The sequence below is a fragment of the Anomaloglossus baeobatrachus genome, chromosome 5 (genome assembly GCF_048569485.1).
Source record: "Anomaloglossus baeobatrachus isolate aAnoBae1 chromosome 5, aAnoBae1.hap1, whole genome shotgun sequence".
In the NCBI taxonomy this organism is placed as follows: Eukaryota; Metazoa; Chordata; class Amphibia; order Anura; family Aromobatidae; genus Anomaloglossus; species Anomaloglossus baeobatrachus.
The window spans coordinates 167,943,728-167,963,905 of record NC_134357.1 but is presented as its reverse complement, the minus strand read 5'-3'; the positions used below and the strand labels follow the sequence as shown (position 1 = coordinate 167,963,905).

At 44.9% G+C, this 20,178-nt stretch overlaps 1 protein-coding gene across 3 annotated transcripts in view; it reads right to left on the bottom strand.

The window, feature by feature from the left end:
* PARG (poly(ADP-ribose) glycohydrolase) overlaps window positions 1–13,679 on the bottom strand; it is a 303,202-nt gene extending 289,523 nt beyond the window's left edge. The window contains exons 1-2 of one of the 3 annotated variants that reach the window (XM_075349011.1): window positions 13,397–13,679; window positions 8,284–8,350 (exon numbers count right to left, since the gene is read on the bottom strand). In XM_075349011.1, coding sequence (XP_075205126.1) covers window positions 8,284–8,350; window positions 13,397–13,532 — 203 coding nt within the window. In that variant the 5' untranslated portion in view covers window positions 13,533–13,679. Of the gene's footprint in view, window positions 1–8,283; window positions 8,351–13,396 lie in introns of those variants that run through there. The other 2 variants (XM_075349012.1, XM_075349013.1) reach the window with 2 other exon arrangements.
* Window positions 13,680–20,178: the final 6,499 nt, after the last annotated feature.

The window sequence follows — 20,178 nt, the reverse complement described above, 5'->3', positions numbered from 1 at the left end:
CTGCTGCATCGCTAAATGTGAAGGTACCCTAAGATCTTTAGAAAAAGTATTTCTAAAGATCCTTTATCAAATGCAAATGAGGCCAGCGACTAGTCCCAATGGGATTATATCCCCCCAACTATACTAACGAGGTATTCAATGCCCAGTGTCATTGGTGGTGATGTGCGTACCTGTGTCCATAATCACCGCCTCAGATGCTGGGTTTAGGTTCAAAGTGCATGATCAAACGTCCTTACACTTCTGGTCATGATCATTATGAAGCCGGGTGTACGTGTCCTGGGACTTCTGATCATGCGCACTGACCCTAAACCCGAAGTCTCAGGCAGTGACAAAAGATACAGGAATGCATGTCACCGAAGAGGACACTGGGCATCGAATAGCACGTTAGCACGCCCACAGAGGCGTGAATACATTATAAGAAGGTGGACTAGTCAGGGAAAATAACACCCTTGTGACTACTCCCTGCGCTCATTAGCATATTATAAAGGATCTTTAGAAATACTATTTCTAAAGCTCTCAGTATGTATGCTACAAGATGCTGGGACAGTTAGGCAGGGATTCCAGATATGCACACAGAACTGCTTGTGGTTCTGGGTGCATATTGGACCTGACCAGTTCACTTAAGCAAATCTCCAAATACACAAAAGAAAAAAAAAAAAAAAAATGGCTTTGCCAGATTAGTTTTGGTATGGCCCAGCCAGAACCACTGGTATCCAACTGAATATGTGAGGGTGGCCTGAAGAGGGCACTGTACACAGGAGATCGCCTCACAATCTGACAGATTTGGGGTACTACTGCTATGAAGAGTGGGCAAAGATTGCCAATTCTAGGCAGATAGACTCCCAGCCAAAAAGACTGAATGCCATCAGAAATTCAAAGGGGACTGCTATCAACATTATAGTTTAAGGGTGTGCATATTTAGGCAACCACATTATTTTAACGCTATATTTTTCTACCCAAAAAGATTCCAGTTTGTTTTTACATTGAATTGTAGCGATTATGGGTGGACACTTTCAGAATGTCCGCCTTACAGAACGCATATTCATGGTCGAGTATAGGCTGCAGTATCTGGACCGGCTGTGGGTCTCCTAACCTGAACGCCACAGCTTTATATAGGTCACCCCAGTTATTCTTCCTACAGACACCTAAACTATAACTTCTAGAAATATTTCCAACCTCGACCTATGCACTCCCTATTCCGTTTACAACCCTGTTCTTTTCTGAGGTTGTTAAAGCAAATTGGTTTCCAGAGAAGGCAGTAAGGGTAATTATGTATTTTTCTACACTTTCTTCCTCCTCTGTATACACACGCACACACAAACACTCGATAAGGGCTGGGTACGGGATATCAGCCATCATAACCCTGCACAGATTGAATGATGCATATCGTAGCAACAAAAGATAGCTAGATGTTTAACAAACACAAGTAGAAAACTGCTAAAAAGTGTCTGGTTGTTAAAAGGCGTTGTCCATCCCCCAGCACCACTACTGATCAGCTAAAATCCACACTGGCATTCAGGGGATGTAAGTTATGTATGAGGCATCTGGAGAGCAGACAACAGGTGATGGGTGCGGTGCCATGTGTAGGATCCACACCAATCCAATATTGATGAACCTATCCTACAGTTTGTCCTTATAGGAAGCCTGTCACCAGTTCCCCCCCCCCCCACCCCCATCAGCTGTGGCCACCACCAGTGAGGTCTTATATACAGCATTCTAGAATTTAATATATAAAGCTGCGTGTATGTATGTATGTATGTTAAAGAAATCCGCTCTGTCACATTTACAATCACCAAATTTTGCACCGACGCCTCATGTGGGAATGTCAGGCTATGTTTTGACGGGAAAATTTAATCCCGCACTTTACAGTTACTCTCCCAAAAAACTGCCTCCATTAAAGTCAATGGAGCTGAAAGCCTTAAGTTATTAATAGGAGCTGTGATTGGGTGCTATAGGAATGAAAAGACATTCATAGTTTAACAAGCTTATGTGTGAGGTAATATGATATCGATGGGGAGACAGATTGGCAAAAGAGACAGAGACCCACAGAGATACAGAGACAGACACAGAGACATAGACACAGACAGACACACAGAGACAGACTGGGAAAGAAACAGAGAGAGAGCCGGGTACTACAGCTAGTACTATGTATAAGAGTCTTGGCCACTCTGTAGAACGTAAAAAATACCTTTATTATACTCCCCTACGGGGCAGTCCAGTCCGATGAGCGTTGTAGCTCTCGGTCTGGCGCGTCCTCCAACTTGTGTCATCGCTGTCCTCCTGCCTAGCCCCGTGTCCTAAATCATTCACACAGAGGCCTACAGTGCGCTCATCTGCATGTGCACGGTCATCTGCCTGGCTGAGGGCAGAGCAAAGTAACTAATGCGCAGGCGTGAGGAAAGGTGGAAGACAGTCCGCGCATGCACATTACAATACTTTGATCTGCCCTCAGCTGCGCAGATAAAAGTGCATGTGTGGAGAAGCATAATGGAGGCCTCTTTGTGAATGACGCAGAAGGCATCATGCACGCACACAGGGCCTGGCAGGACGGCGATCACACAAGCTGGAGGAAGCACTTGACTGAGAGCAGCGACACCCATCAACATTAAAGAAAAAATAAATATAGCAATATAACCAATAAGTTTGGTATTGTGGTAATCTTTCTGCCCTGGAGAATCATGTTACCAGGCCATTCTTACCACACAATGAAGAGCGTATATAGCGTAACCAGCCCCCTCCCCACAAACAAAATATAAGGTGATTTGGGTTTATACATTGTGTTTATATTGCACTTCAGTGAGTTGGGTCATTTCAATTTTTGTCTCGGTTAGGAGAGCTGGAACCCGCACTGCCAGCGGTCCTCTGTGACTTGTCCGCCACATTGTAGACACCAGCAAAACTGTATATTGTACCCTAAATGTTAACTTCTCACTCCTTTCACAAATACCTAAAAAAAGAAGGGGTGAGCAGCGGGAGTGTGGGGCACATATAAGGCTGCTTTCACACTATTTTTTTTTTTTTTTTTTTTTATTTAACATGCGTCATGAAGGTTTGTTTTTTTTTTTAACGCAAAAAACGGATCCAGTGCAAATGCATTTTCATTTCAATGCATTTGCAATGGACTCACGTCAACATGCGTTCACGTGCGTTATAGTGAGGATCCAGTGACTTGCAGTTTTTTAACTTTTTTCAAAAACGCTACTTGTAGCGTTTTTGAGCTGTGTCCAAATACTGCAAATTGCTGGATCCTGACTATACTGCACGCAAACGCATGTGAATGCTGGCATGCTGATAGACAGGATCCTGCTTGCTCTACTGAGCATGCCCAGAAACCAGCCTGGCGTGATCAGTCTCACTCTCCCCCTCCTGAGAGCGGTGGACGCTCGTAACCAAGGTAAATATCGGGTAACCAAGCAAAGTGCTTTGCTTAGTTACCCGATGTTTACCTTTGTTACGTGTGCAGGGAGCAGGCAGCCTGGCTTCTAGCAGCCTCAGATGCTCGTAACCAAGGTAAATATCGGGTATCAAAGCAAAGCACTTCGATTAGTTACCCAATGTTTACCTTGGTTACCAGCGTCCGCAGCTGTGAGATGCCTGCTCCCAGTCTATCACGTTCAGTTCCCCTCACTCCCGATCACATGACTTCAATGCCCGCCCATAAACTTCAAGTGACAGGATCCTGCAAAATAACACATGCGTTGCATGCATTTTTCTTTGTAAAACCAGGATCCACTTTTACAGCAAAAAAACGTTAATGACGCATGTTAAAAAAAAAAAAAACGTAGTGTGAAAGCAGCCTGAGCCGATTCTGCCCAGAGTCACACACGCCAACATTACACTGGGTTTTCATGTGAAATGTCAGCAGCTTTTGTCTCTAGTGTTTACAGGCTGAAAATATCTAAACTCTCGTTTAAGTAAAGAAAAAAGCCCACCTCTGATGCCATTATAGAAATACATTCAAACGACCGTCTGATCAGAGATGTACTAGTACAACGTATCATCCCTCACACACTTCTTTTAAGGCTAGGGTCACACGACACTATAGTAAAGACACACCACGCTCCGATTTTTTCCTCAACTGTAATCCATTTTTTTTTTCACTCAGCAGCTATTAATCATTTAGCTTCCAGTGCTACAGAATTGTAATGTCTCCGCAGAAGTCGGAGGCTATACTGTGAATGGAATCTGATTTGTTGTCTCGCACCCATCAGATCTCGGGGTGATATGGCAGCACGCTGCAATATTTGTCACAGAAAGATTCTGATAGTGATAAATAAAAATCTGTCACCCGCACTGCCCCATTGAACAATATTGGTCCAATTCATAAATTGTGCGAGAGCCCCAAGGCCTCGCTCAGATGAGCATATGAATCAGACGAGTGTAATGTGAGAAAATCTGGCATTGCACTCAGACCAACGTTAATCAATGAGACGGAGCACATCTGCAATTTTTTTCTCGTCACCAAGATTCGGATGACCATCCATATGCCGCCTTTATGGATACATTACCATTCTATCAGAAAACCAAACTTGTCTGGTGCTGGGAGAAAAATAGCAGCCACCCTTGGTAATATGTCCAGCTGATTGATTGATCCAATAGCAATAAAATGTAGATCATAGCAGTCACAGCATAGATCTAGCACACTCCAGGCAGCAGAATCCTGACAGTTGCTACGCGTTTCGGCTGTGCTTTGCAAAGGCTGCAAATTGCAGCCAAAACGCGTAGCAACTGTCATGATTCTGCTGCCTGGAGTGTGCTTTTTTAATCTCTTGTGTGACTCCAGCCTATGTCGTGCCCCAAGTCTCATTTACATAAAACGAAAAATGTGGATTTTTCTGGAATAAGACATTGGATCACAGATGGCAAGTTAGCATTTAAAGGGACCCTGTCAGGTACAGTATGGAGACAGAACCACAAGCAGTTCTGGGTGCATATTGCTAATCTCTGCATCTAGTAGCATAGATAAAAAGATCTTTAGAAAGATCTTTCCTCCCCCGTGTCTCCTGAGCATATTCATTAGTCTACGACCACCGTCTTAGATCTTATCTTTAGGGATCTGGTGAAAGTTGACGATCCCTTATATATGAGATTCAGCAAGCAGGCTTCTTTGCCTGAGCATTTTTCACTCTTAGGGTCGAACCACGCTAGGCATTGAATTTGGATGAAATAGAGGTTAGAGAGTCTAGAGTGGATGATATTTAGGCTGTTTTAACCACCTAGGGCATTACTGGTTGTGAGTTATCCACTTGGTCAATCCAGTGGTAATTTTATATGCTTTTTGAGGCACCTTTTTAGGTTTTAACTTTGGTATTAAAAGTTATATTTTAACTACACATTCACTCTGTGCCATTCCTAAATTGATGTGAAATTGCGTCCGGAAACTTGTTTTCCTTGCTTTTTTCCTACCCCTTGTTTAATGAAAGAAAAACCCACAATGGTCACAGAAATGACCTGAATCTGACAAAAGTAATAAAAAAAAAAAAAAAAAAACTATGAAAATGAACAAATGAAAGTCAGACATTGTTTTTCAACCATGTTTCCACAGAATTTAAAAAAAAAACAAAAAAAAACCACTCATGAAACAGGCCTGGACAGAAACTCTGGTACCCCTGAAAATAATGTGACAAAAGGGACATATTAAATCAAGGCGTGTCCACTAATTAGCATCATAGGGGTCTACACTCTTGTAAATCAGTCAGTGGGCCTGTACATAGGGCTACAGATACTCACTGTGCTGTTTGGCAACATGGTGTGTACCATACTGAACATGACCCAGAGGAAGTGAAGGAAAGAGTTGTCTCAGGAGATTAGAAAGAAAGTTCTAGACAAACATGTTAAATGTAAAGGTTATAAGACCATCTCCAAGCAGCTTGATGTTCCTGTGACTACAGTTGCACAAATTATTCAGAAATTTAAGATCCATGGGACTGTAGCCAACCTCCCTGGACGTGGCCGCAGGAGAAAAATTGATGACAAATCACAGAGATGGATATTATGAATGATAATAAAAGAGCGCAGAAAAACGTCTAAGGAAATTAAAGGTGCACTTCAAACTCAAGGAATATCAGTGTCAGATCGCACTATCCGTTGTTTGAGCCAAAGTGGACGTCATGGGAGACAACTAAGGAGGACACCATTGTTGGAAGAAAAAAAAAAAAAAAAAAAAATCATGAAAAAGCGAGACTGGAATTTGCCAAACTATATGTTGACAAGCCACTAAGCTTCTGGGAGAATGTCCTATCGACAGATGAGACAAAAATTGAACTTTTTGGTAAGCACATCAGCTCTATGTTCACAGACATAAAAATGAAGCATATATCAAGAAAAGAACACTGTCCCTACTGTGGAACATGGAGGAGGCTCTGTTATGTTCTGGGGCTGCTTTGCTGCATTTGGCACAGGGTGTCTTGAATCTGTGCAAAGTACAATAAAAATATCAAGACTATCAAGTGATTCTAGACAGAAATGTGCTGCCCAGTGTCAGAAAGATTGGTGTCCGTTGCAGGTCATGGGTCTTGCGACAGGATAATGACCCAAAACACACAGCTAAAAGCACCCAAGAATGGCTAAGAAGAAAATATTGGACTATTCTGAAGTGGCTTTCTATGAGCCCTGACCTAAATCCTATTGAGCATCTTTGGAAAGAGCTGAAACATGTCATCTGGAAAAGGCAACCTTCAAACACGAGACAACTGCAGGAGTTTGTTCTTGATGAATGGGCCAAAATACTTGTCTAGAGGGGCAGAAGTCTCATTGACAGTTACAGGAATCGTTTGATTGCAGGGATTGCCTCAAAAGGTTGCGCAACAAAATATTAAGTTAAGGGTACCATCATTTTTGTCCAGGCCGATTTCATGTTTTATTTTACATTCTGTGGAAGCAGAAAAGCAACGTCTGACTTTTATTTGCTCATTTTCATAGATTTTTTTTTATTACTACTTTTGTCAGATTCAAGTTATTTCTGTGACCATTGTGGGTTTTTCTTTCATTAAACGAGGGCTACCATCAATTTTGACCGCGTCTGCAAGTCATTAGTAGAATGGAGAGGACGGATAGGGTGGTTGACATAAGAGCGACTAGTATGCAGAATTGTGGAGAGCAAAGGAAGATGGGGGAATTACAGCACCGGGACAACGAGGGTACAGCTTGGTACACAGATGAGGGAGATGTATGGTAGGCGAGAGAGGTACAGCACTGGGAGAACGTGGGTAGGGTGTGGTACATACATGAGGGAGATGTAGGGTAGGCGAGAGAGGTACAGCACTGGGAGAACGTGGGTAGGGTGTGGTACATACATGAGGGAGATGTAGGGTAGGCGAGAGAGGTACAGCACTGGGAGAACGTTGGTAGGGTGTGGTACATACATGAGGGAGATGTAGGGTAGGCGAGAGAGGTACAGCACTGGGAGAACGTTGGTAGGGTGTGGTACATACATGAGGGAGATGTAGGGTAGGCGAGAGAGGTACAGCACTGGGAGAACGTTGGTAGGGTGTGGTACATACATGAGTGAGATGTAGGGTAGGCGAGAGAGGTACAGCACTGGGAGAACGTTGGTAGGGTGTGGTACATACATGAGGGAGATGTAGGGTAGGCGAGAGAGGTACAGCACTGGGAGAACGTTGGTAGGGTGTGGTACATACATGAGGGAGATGTAGGGTAGGCGAGAGAGGTACAGTACTGGGAGAACGTGGGTAGGGTGTGGTACATACATGAGGGAGATGTAGGGTAGGCGAGGGAGGTGCAGCACTGGGAGAACGTTGGTAGGGTGTGGTACACAGATGAGGGATATGTAGGGTAGGCGAGGGAGGTGCAGCACTGGGAGAACGTTGGTAGGGTGTGGTACACAGATGAGGGATATGTAGGGTAGGCGAGTGAGGTACCGCACTGGGAGAGCGTGATACACAGATGAGGGATATGTAGGGTAGGCGAGGGAGGTACCGCACTGGGAAAGCGTGATACACAGATGAGGGATATGTAGGGTAGGCGAGGGAGGTACCGCACTGGGAGAGTGTAAGTAGAGCATGGTACACAGATGAGAAAGTATATGTAGGGGGTGCAGATCTCTGGAAAGAATTGTGGGCGAGATAGGTTCACATTATACGCTGTAGCAGATGGGCGACCAGTGTAATGACTGCTCGATGTAACAGGAAGATTAGGACAGGGGTAGAGCACAGTATATGCAGGGGTATAGCAGTTCATGCATGGTCACATGATAAATCTGCTATAATCTGGGTTTCACACTATCAAGTACATTTCATGGTGCTAATATAAAGCATAACTCACCTTTTAATCTTGTCCGTCCGCCTTCCTTTAGGTTCAAACCAAGAATGAAGGGTCCTCTGTTTAAAAACTGTAAAATAAGAAAATAGAGGAGTTCTTTCTACCAGAAATGGATTAAGTAGCCCAAGCTCATAGGTGTTCACAAGGAATGGGGAAAACAAAAAAAAAATGCACGACTTGTCCTAAAATCAGGCAGAGGGAAAGTGTAGGTAAAATACTAGAATTCTAAGGCAAAATAGTGGCATGCAGTACGGAAAGTAAGAACTGGCGCAATGTCATGCAAGATGTGCAAATACAGCGATGAGCCCCCGGGACAGATGTGGAGCATCTATTCTGCCTGGTCCCACTGTACACGGGTTACCTATTAGCCTGCACTAGTGAATCAGGACAAAAAAGGACCAAGTTTCATCAGATTTTCGTCAGCGTTTGATTTTTTTTTTTTTTTTTTTCCGTTGTTGAAGAATAAAAAAAAAAAAAAAAAAAAAAAAAAAAAAAAAAAAACCACCAAACCAAAACAAAAACTAAAACAAAAATCTGAACAGTCAGTGACATATGGACAGCACATGGATGGCAGCCGAATGCTGGCAGAGGTTTTCAATATCGTACTAGTCGATTTTGCATGGACCACTTGGTCTGAGGAAAATATTTGACATGTAAGCAGCCCCATAGAGTATGACGGGCACGAGCGCCGTCTGTGAAAAAAAACAGATAACACTGAATACATAAAAAACCTAAGTGTGAATGAGGACTAAGACTATTTGTCCAAGTTGTATCTTTGCACACATTTTTTGCATGTTTTGTCTTGGAAAAAAGCAGTTGAAAAAAACCTCACATTTTTTATTGCGTTTGCATATTTTTTACTTGTCTTTGTTCCTGCTTGTTTTTATGGGGTTTTTTTTTTAGTCATGGCGATCGTGGGGGCTCAAGCACTGTACCCTGCAATCGCTGCCGGGTCTCCGGCAAATGTTACTGCTGGGACCCAGCTCTCACTGCCCAGAGTCATCCCTGTGCCGCTCCCAGCAGTTTAACCCCCTGAATGCTGCGATCAGTGCAATTGCAGCATTCAGGTGGCAGGGAGAGGAATTGCTTACCTCTCCCTGGCAATCGGGTTTCTGCAATGCGATCACAGGGACCCAATCGCTGCCATGGTAACTCTGGGTCGACCCCGGGTTACAGAGCTACTGACCGCCTCCCACACCATGCTGTGTGAGGCAAAGTGCTGCGATATACAGTGTAACCTCGCTTAAGGAGTAACCCACTTAATGAGAATTTTGCTTAACAAGCAAAGCTTTCTGTAAATTTGTAACTCGATTTCCGAGAAAGCTTTGCTGTACTAGCAAAATCCTCACCGTACACACTTCCGATTCCGTACATCCACCATGCTATGACCTGCACTTGCAGTCCGCACAAAACACACACGCACATACAGTATTATGCTCACCTTACCTTCCTTTCCACCGCCGGTCTCATGGTTCTTGTAGTTCCCGGGTACATTGCGAAGTCCTCGCGGCAAACTACAAGACCCAGGAGGCCTGCGATGGAACAGAGGTAAGGTGAGCATATAATATAGTGTACCTTCCGTTTCATCGCCGGCCTCCTGGTCCTGTAGTTCGCCGCTCCGCTCCACTCCAGGCTGTGCATCGGCATCCATAGCGACGAAGCAGGAACATCCTGGTTCCTGTCACCGGTAGTCAAAGGCAGCGCGCCGGCCAATCAGAAGCAAGCGGCTCTGCCTTTGATGTCAGCGCTCTGGCCGTGGAAGTTCCTCCCTTGTCGTTATGGTTACCCGATAAATGGCCCGGCCCCGTACCAGAGAACAGCAAGTCCTAGGAGACCGGCGATGGAACAGAAGGTAAGGTGAGCATATAATATGTGCATGTGTTTGTGCGTGTGTGGAATGATAGAATAGGGGACCAGGATGGGACATTTAACAAGTTGTGGAACGAATTATCTGCATTGCAATGATTTCCTTTGGGAAATCTTGCTTTGCTGAACGAGTAACTTGGTTAACAAGCACAGTCCCAGAACGGATTGTTCTCGTTAACCAAGGTTCCACTGTAATCCCCTGTAGTGATAAAGCAATGCAGAGAATTATAGAAACACATGAAAAAAGAACAAAAAAAAAAAAAAAAAAAAAAAACAAACAATTGACATGCTGCTTCTTCTTTCAGCTACAAAATCTGTAAGGAAAAAAGAAGCAGCAAGTGCACAGCAAGTCACAATTCTCAGACTTTACTGGTATGCTTTTATTGATTAAAATAAGGGAAAAAAAAACACAAAAAGTCACGTGGGCACAGAGCCTAAGGCTATGTGCGCACGCTGCGGTTTTTCTGACCACAAAGATGCAGCATTTTTGGCCCAAAAAAGAAAAAAAAATATGCACAAAAACGCACCACAGGAAAAATGCATAAAAAAAACCGCATGTGTTTTTGCTTGTTTTTTTGGCTGCGTTTTTTTCCCAATGTATTCAATGAGTGAAAACGCAAAAAGAATTGGCATGCTGCATCTTTGTGGTCACCACAAAGACGCAGGCAAAAAAAAGCTGCAACGTGCGGACAAGAATGAAATCTAAGACTTTGCTGAGGAAGGAAATTCATGCAGTTTTGAGACCAAAACTGCGCCCAAAAAACGCAGCAAAAAAAAAAAAAAAACGCAGCGTGCGCTCATAGCCTAAGGCTACATTCACACAACTATGTGACAACCTGGGCCTGTCTGTTATTTCTTGAACAGTCCACTGACCACAGTCTATAGGACTCAGACCAGAGTCAGAATCTACTATAGCAGTCTATGGGGACCCTTATAGGATTATGTGCGCACGTTGTCATTTTTTTTTGTGACCACAAAGCTGCAGCATTTGTGTGCGTTTTTGGCCACAAAAAAAAAAACAAAAACAAAAAAAAAAAAACGCACAAATATGCACATGGTATAAAAAAAAAAAAAGTGCAAGCGTTTTTGCGCGTTTTTGTTGCTGCGTTTTTTCCAAAGCATTGCATGGGTGAAAAATGCAGAAATAATTGACATGTTACATCTTTGTAGTCATCACAAAAGCACAGCCAAAAAAACACTGCACTGTGCAGATAGCAAAAATGAAAATTCAGACTTTGCTGGGCAAGGAAAGTCATTCAGTTTTTAGACCAAAAACTCACCCGAAAAACACTAAAAACGCAGTATGTGCACAAAGCCTTAGGCTGATGATACACGGAGCGCACACTTTGTATTTCTGAGATCCATCTACTTTGTTTACTGCTCTTTTGCTAAGAGTCAATGGATAAAAAAAAAAAAAAAAAAAAAAAAGTTCCATTTACCTTGAAAAACGGATGAAAGAAAAACAAGCTCCATTTTACACACACAAACAAATGTTGGATTGTAGAATAACACAGAAGGTGATCACACTGGGGGGCTGTCATCTATGACACTAAAGGGTGCTTTACACGCTGCGACATCGCTAGTGATAGCACCCGCCCCCGTAGTGAACATTATCGCTACGGCAGCCTTACACGTACATACCTGGTCAGCGATGTCGCTGTGACCGCCGAACAATCCCTCCCTCAAGGGGGAGGTGCGTTCAGCGTCATAGCGACGTCACTGCGGCGTCACTAAGTGGTCGCCCAATAGCAGAGGAGGGGCGGAGATTAGCAGCCGGAACATCCCGCCCACCTCCTTCCTCATTGCCGGTGGACGCAGGTAAGGAGATGTTCGTCGTTCCTGCGGTGTCACACATAGCAATGTATGCTGCCTCAGGAACGAAGAACAACCAGCAGCATGCACCACCAACGATATGAAAAGGAGCGACGTGTCAACGATTTGACGTTTTTGCGATTGTTGATCGTCACTCTTTGGTGTCACACGCTGCGATGTCGCTAACGGCGCTGGATGTGAGTCACTAACGATGTGACCCCGACGATATATCGTTAGAGATGTCGCAGTGTGTAAATCACCCTTTACACTGCCCTGAGTTTAGAACCACAGGGTCTCACTAGAGGTGACATATACAGTATATTATCTATAGGGTCCCAGTCCTCCGGCTACAGTACTGTCCCTGAGATATTAGCAACATTTGTGAACAATATGTCAAACGGCGGGTCTGGCGGTCCGGCAGAGGGGAGGGCGGTCCGGCAGAGGGGAGGGCGGTCCGGCAGAGGGGAGGGCGGTCCGGCGCTGTTACATTTTTATGCACCTGTGCACTTTCAGTCACACACACACACACACACACACCATGTTGCAAATGGAGATTCCTGCTACTCAGGGGGAGGGTGGTCCGGCAGAGGGGAGGGCGGTCCGGCAGAGGGGAGGGTGGTCCCGTGCTGTTACATCTTTATGCACCTGTGCACTTTCAGTCACACACCATGTTGCAAACGGGGATTCCTGCTACTCTCTTCTAGTATAGTGGCTCACTCCCCATGCACTCACACATGAGCCTTTCTGACAAGTTAATGGACGGACGGACGGACGGGGACACACACACAGAGACACACACACACACAGAGACACACACACAGAGACACACACACACACACACAGAGACACACACACACACACAGAGACACACACACACACACAGAGACACACACACACAGAGACACACACACACAGAGACACACACACACAGAGACACACACACACAGAGACACACACACACACACAGAGACACACACACACACACAGAGACACACACACACACACACAGAGACACACACACACACACACAGAGACACACACACACACACACAGAGACACACACACACACACAGAGACACACACACACACACAGAGACACACACACACACACAGAGACACACACACACACACAGAGACACACACACACACACAGAGACACACACACACACAGAGACACACACAGACACACACAGAGACAGACACACACACACACACACACACACACACACACACACACACACACACACACACACACACAGACACACACACACAGACACACACAGACACACACACACAGACACACACACACAGACACACACACACACACACAGAGAGACACACACACACTGCCCCATACTGACTATATAGGGGGGTCTGAAGTGCCAGTGCCGGGTGTCACACCCTCAGACGCCCGCATTTGGTTACCCCGCTACTTCACCTCTGTTCCCCACGGTGCTGCTGGGGCCCCGGCTTTCCGGGGAGCCCCTCTCTCTCTCACAGTCCTCGGCAACTTCTTCTCCTTCTATCCGGATCCTCTTGCTGCAGGGTTCATCCACTCCGGACCCCGCACTCATTGCTCCACACACGCCTCCGGGGAGTGTCTGCTCATCATGAGTGGCGATTTACTCCCCTTCACACAAACAATCAGGAAGCTTTTCTATTTGCGCTTCCTGATAGTCCTGAACTTTAATGATGACCCCTAACATCTGCGCAGTCTCAGTAGATCAGGCACGCATGCGCACTCAGCGGTAAGGAGCCAATAGCTGTCATCTCCGGCACCCGGAAGAAAAAAGCGAATAACAAATCGGATAACCAGAAACTCGGGCCGTAAAGCACAGAAACTGTCGCAAATCAGTATGTATATAGCACGGGTTGTGGCTACTAGTGATGGGAAATCTAGTTCATTTTGGTGATTAGTTCACCATGAACTAGTTCACTGAAAAGATTAGTTCAAAAGATTAGCTCATTTAGTTCATCTAGTTCAGTATTTCTCTCCACTCTATCCTGAGGAGCTGATAGGAAATGCATCATGTGACCTGTGAACTAAATGAACTATATGAGCAGCTGAACTGAATGTTCTACTGAGAATGAATCAGGAGAGCCTAGTTCAGTCTGATGCATCTCACTGAGCCCAGCAGCGCCCCCTGTGTAGAGTGTAGAGTACTGACCCATAATGAATGTGTATGAGGGAGCTGAGGAGCAGTTCAGCAGCCACCATTTTGAGAACAGAACAGGAGCCAATGGTAAAGATTTTAGCAAGACTGATCTAGGCTACAGGAGGGTGATCCTCTACAGGAGGCTGATCCTATCACACAGACAGGTGAGGGGCATGAACCACACACAGAATCACTCTCTCTCATACACACATATGAGCTGTGTCTGTCTACTGTGCAATTTCAGTATTTATTAATATTATTATTACTATTATATTTATATTTGATGTGTGGTATAGTGTTACTCCCTTCTTTTCCAGCATCAGGAGCTATAAAGAGCAAGTGTGAGGGCAGGAGCTGTAGAGGAATCACTCTCTGTCTCCTCACACTGCTGTTTAGTTCAGTATTTCTCTCCACCCTGTCCTATGAGCTGACAGGAAATGCATCATGTGACCTGTGAACTAGATGAACTAGATGAGCTGCTGAACTAAATGTTCTACTGAGAATGACTCAGGACAGTCTAGTTCAATCTGATGCATCTCACTGAGCCCAGCAGCGCCCCATGTGGTAGTGTAGAGTACTGACTCATAATGAATGTGGATGAGGGAGCTGAGGAGCAGTTCAGCATTCACCATTTTGAGAACAGAACAGGAGCCAGTGGTAAAGTTTTTAGCAAGACTGATCTTCTAGACTACAGGAGGCTGATCCTCTACAGGAGGCTGATCCTATCACACAGACAGGTGAGGGGCATAAACCACACACAGAAAAACTCTCTCATACACACATATGAGCTGTGTCTGTCTACTGTGCAATTTCAGTTTTTATTAATATTATTATTACTATTATATTTGTATTTGATGTGTGCTAGTGTTTTACTACCTTCAAGTGTGAGAGCAGGAGCCTCCTGGAGCTGTATGAGGATCACTGTCTGTCTCCTCCCACTCTAGTTCATAATGAACTAATCTCTGTCAGGATGGTGAACTAGATGAACTAGTTCACTCTGAAGATTAGTTCATTTTGAACTACTCACTCACGAACTACCCATCACTAGTGGCTACATCTTCCTTCTGACTCGCATTGAGTCTACAATCTATGCGCGTCTGCCAGGTCTTCACTGCAGCTCTTACATTATAGCCCGCTCACTAGTGAAGTCGCTAGAATGTATGGGCTCCTGGTGGTATATAGCTGAATCCAGAAGTTTACATCCACTATCTATAAAGACACATCTGCATGTTTTTCTCATTATCTGACATGAAATCAGATTAAATATTTCCTGTTTTAGGTCAATTAGGAACCAATATTATTTATATTTGCCAAATACCAGAATAATTAGAGATAATGTCTTAAGGCATTTTTATTACTTTCTGCAAAGTCAAACGTTTACACAGGATTTCATTAGTATGTGTTACCATTGCCTGTCGCCACCTTTTTGGCGTACAAGCTGCAGCCACCACCACTGGGCTCTTCTATATAAAATTCTAACATGCTGTATATAAGAGCCCAGGCCGCTGTGAGAACCTAAACACTTTATAATACTTGCCTAACGGTCGCGCGGTTGGCCATAAGAGCGTCTCCGGTGCCGTCTCTTTTGGTCATCTTTGTTCTCCTCTAGCCGCGGTGCAGGATGCGTCCGACGTAATCCACACTCACCAGCAATCAGGTCCTGAGCAGGGCAGATCAAAGTATTGTAGTGCGCCTGCGCAGGATCGGCGAGTGTGTATGGCGTAGACGCGTCATGCACACAGGCTTCAGAAAGAGGACGAAGATGGCCGAAAAGCATCAGGACAAACATCAGGACCTTGACTACTACCGCCTGGAAGTGAAGGAAGGTGTTGGTGCTGCCTGCACATCGTGATAGCACAACCCCGTTGTACAGTGCTATCTGAACGAGATGCACAGTGAGCTTTTTATACTACACCTTAGCCTTTAGTACTGCACTGTTGGACTAGAGGACTTGAGAGAGATCAACTCCCCCTATGTACCGGTTGTACCCCAAGGCACAGTTCGGTTTCTGGACTTGTGAAAAAGAACCCCGAATAGTGGTGGTGGTGTCAGGATCATGGATTGTGAAAAAAATGGCCCTCTTGTCCCTGAACTTGACCACAAGCATGTTGTCGCTACACTAGGCTCTGCTCTCGCCCTTTCGGGGCAGCTGCCCAGTTAGCGTTGTAAGGAGACCCCTCTGGTTTCTGCGCACAGTACCACTGCTCGCTGCAGTTGCTGTGGCAGAGAGGGACCTGAATAGAGGGAAGCTAATATAAAAGTTATCAACATACAGGTGATAACTAGGGATGAGCGAATGTATTTGCCACTATTCGGTATCCGACGAATAATGGGGTATTCAAGGTATTCGCTATCTGACGGCTAATGTGGTATTCCCTTCGATATTTTCATTTTCATTTCTGCCTTCCTGGTGCCTTTTTCCAGCCAATGAATACATCTGACATTGTTTGCCCTCACAGTAACGCCGCAGCCATCTTTGTTGTGGTGTTAGGCTATGTGCGCACGTTGCGTACAAGCCCTGCAGAAATTTCTGCAGCGATCTGAAGAGCACATGTGCGCTTTAGATCGCTGCAGAAATGTCCGTAGTGAGCGCCGATTCCATGCGCTCTGCCTGCAGCTCCTGCCATAGACAGAGCAGGAGCTGCCGGCAAAGCGCAGGAAAGAAGTGACATGTCACTTCTAGAACGCAGCACTTCGGCAGTAGCCGAAGCGCTGCGCTCTTAGACGCCACGTGCGCACGGCCCCTGCACAATCTCCATAGACTGTGCAGGGGCCGCAGGACGCATGCAGTTACGCTGCGCTACAAAGCGCAGCGTAACTGCATGTTTTTACGCAACGTGCGCACATAGCCTTACTGTGATTGGCTTGGCCGCACAGCGTCATAGGGACTATATAAGACTGCCACCATTTTGTGCACGCATTCAGTCCTGAGCTACCAGTGTAACTAGACTGTACTGTGTGCGGGAGAGCGTTTATACAGTGAACTAATAATAGTCCTTGTAAGGGCTGAACACAGTGTCCACTAGCTGCTAGCAGCTGTGTAAATCATACAACCAGGTATAGGGACAGTGCAGTGTGTTCTATGAGAGCGTCCCTGCTGCAAAATCCAAAATAGTCCTTTTAAGGGCTGAAGATAGTGTGCATTAGGTGCTAGCAGGTGAAGAAATCGCAGAAATAGCTATGGGGTCAGTGTTAGTGCATTACTTTTTTTGATAAGATCCGTTCCTGTTTTAAACCGCCCAAAACAAAAAAAAAATCCTCTTATTAGTGCTGTTACTGCAGTGTGTGATATGGGGAGAGCTTATTCACAGGCAGGGAGAGATTTAAAGCTGTCCTGACATCTGCTACTAATAATTAACAATCTCAGCACTGCTACATCCCCTGTGTCTGTTGTTCTAGGAATAGGTATTACAACTTCCTAAAAAAAGTCCCAAAATTGACAAAACAATGGGTTCAGGTGTAATGTAGTGCCTGACAGCCACCATCTCAATTCATACCAGCTCAGTTGTGTCCTTGTGTTGACTTCATTGCGTACATAAAATCCATAGTACCCTACTGCTAAAAAAAATAAACACTAAACACCCTAATGACCGGGCCATTTTTTGCAATTCTGACCAGTGTCACTTTGACAGGTTATAACTCTGGAACGCTTCAATGGATCTTGGCGATTCTGAGATTGTTTTTTCGTGACATATTGTACTTCATGTCAGTGGTAAATTTAAACCGATAATTTTTGCGTTTATTTGTGAAAATTTAGGAAATTTTGCGAAAATTTTGAAAATTTCGCAATTTTCAAACTTTGAAAATTTATGCCCATAAATCTGAGAGATATGTCACACATAATAGTTACTAAATAAACTTTCCCACTTGTCTACTTTACATCAGCGCAATTTTCGAAACAAAATTTTTTTTCGTTAGGATTAGGATAAATTTTCCAACAAAATTTAGAAAATAATTTTTTTAGGAACCACATCACATTTGAAGTGACTTTGAGAGACCTAGGTGACAGAAAATACCCAAAAGTGACCCCATTCTAAAAACTGCGCCCCTCACTCTGCTCAAAACCACATCCAAGAAGTTTATTAACCCTTTAGGTGCTTCACAGGAACCAAAGCAATGTGGAAGGAAAAAATGAAAATTTTACTTTTTAGCACAAAAATGTTACTTTAGCCATAAAATTTTCATTTTCACAAGGGAGAAAAGAGAAAGTGATTTTTTTTTTTTTTTTACCACAAAACGGTTGCTTCAACCAGGTAGCTTTTTTTTCCACAAGGGTATCAGGAAAAAATGCACCATAAAATGCTTTGTGCATTTTCTCCTGAGTACACAGATTCCTCATATGTGGTAGAAATCAAATGTTTGGACACACGGCAGTGCTCGGAAGGGAAGGAGCGCCATTTGAATTTTTGAGTGCAAAATTAGCTGCACTCATTAGCGAACGCCATGTCGGGTTTGAAGACCCCCTGAGGTGCCTAAACAATGGAGCTCCCCCACAAGTGACCCCGTTTTGGAAACTAGAGCCCTCAAATAATTTTTCTAGATGTTTGGTGAGCACTTTGAACACCAGGGGGCTTCACAGAAGTTTATAACGTTGAGCTGTGAAAAGAAATTTTTTTTTTTTTACCACAAAACGGTTGCTTCAACTGGGTAGCTTTTTTTTCACAAGGGTATCGGCAAAGAATTCACCATAAAATTTATAGTGCATTTTTTCCTGAGTACGACGATACCTCATATGTGGTGGAAAGTAATTGTTTGGGCGCATGGCGGGGCTCAGAAGAGGAGGAGCGCCATTTGACAGCAAAATTGGTTGGAATCATTAGCGGACGCCATGTCACGTTTGGAGACCTCCTATGGTGCCTAAACAGTGGAGCTCCCTCACAAGTGACCCCATTTTGGAAACTAGACCCCTCAAGGAGTTTATCTAAATCTTTAGCGAGCCCCAAGGCGCTCCACAGAAGTTGATAATGTTGAGCCGTGAAAATTATTTTTTTTTTTTTTTAACCACAAAATTTTTGCATTAACCAGGTAGCTTTTTTTTTTTTATAACGGTATCAGGAAAAAATACACCATAAAACGTATTGTGCAATTTTTCCTGAGTACGTAGATACCTCATATGTGGTGGAAAGTAATTGTTTGGGCACATGGTGGGGCTCAGAATAGAAGGAACGCCATTTAACTTTTCAAACGCACAGACGCGGTGCACTGATCGGCCGCTGCAGAACGCACGGTCGGATGAGATACAAAAATAGTTGGGGATACGGAAAAAAATAAGGTCACGCCAAAAATTGAGCAAGGATGCAGATCCGTTATGTGCATCCCTGATCAGCGCTTGGCGGGACGCACGGACAGATGCGATACAAAAAGCGTCGTGAATACAGAATAAAGTCACGCCAAAAATTGACCACGGATGCAGATACGTTATGTGCATCCCTGATCAGCACTCGGCGGGGCGCATGGACAGATGAGATACAAGAAGCGTCGGGGATATGGGAAAAAAAAGTCCCGCTGAAAACTGACCACGGATGGAGATCCGTTATCTGCATCCCTGATCAGCGCTCGGTGGGACGCACGGACGGATGAGGTGTAAAAATGGACAGGATATGAGAAAAAAAAAAATTATACTCACAGTACCAAGAGGATCACTGACCAGAGGAACTGCAGAGGAACAAGAAGGCAGTGAGATGGACAGCTTTACACGAGCAGCAGGCAGGACGTTGAACAGATCAGCAGAAGGACCCAGCGATGGAGGCAGATGTGATCGGGCCAGTGAAGACCTCGGACGACCCGTGAAGGCAGGTAAGAGGACATCGGGGGGGAGGGGGGGTTGCAGAGGGGGATGGGGAGAGGGGGGGGGGTTGCAGAGGGGGATGGGGAGAGGGGTGGGGCAGAGAGGAAGGGCAGAGAGGGAGAGCAGAGGGGGCAGAGAAGCAAAGGCAGAAGGAAGGAACTTTGGAAGCAGAATAGAGATGACAGAAGAGGCAGGCAGATCGCGTGGAGAGCAGATCAGGATGCCGGGGGGAAGATCGGGGCGTAGGGGGGCAGATCGGGGGGGGCACGGGAAGGG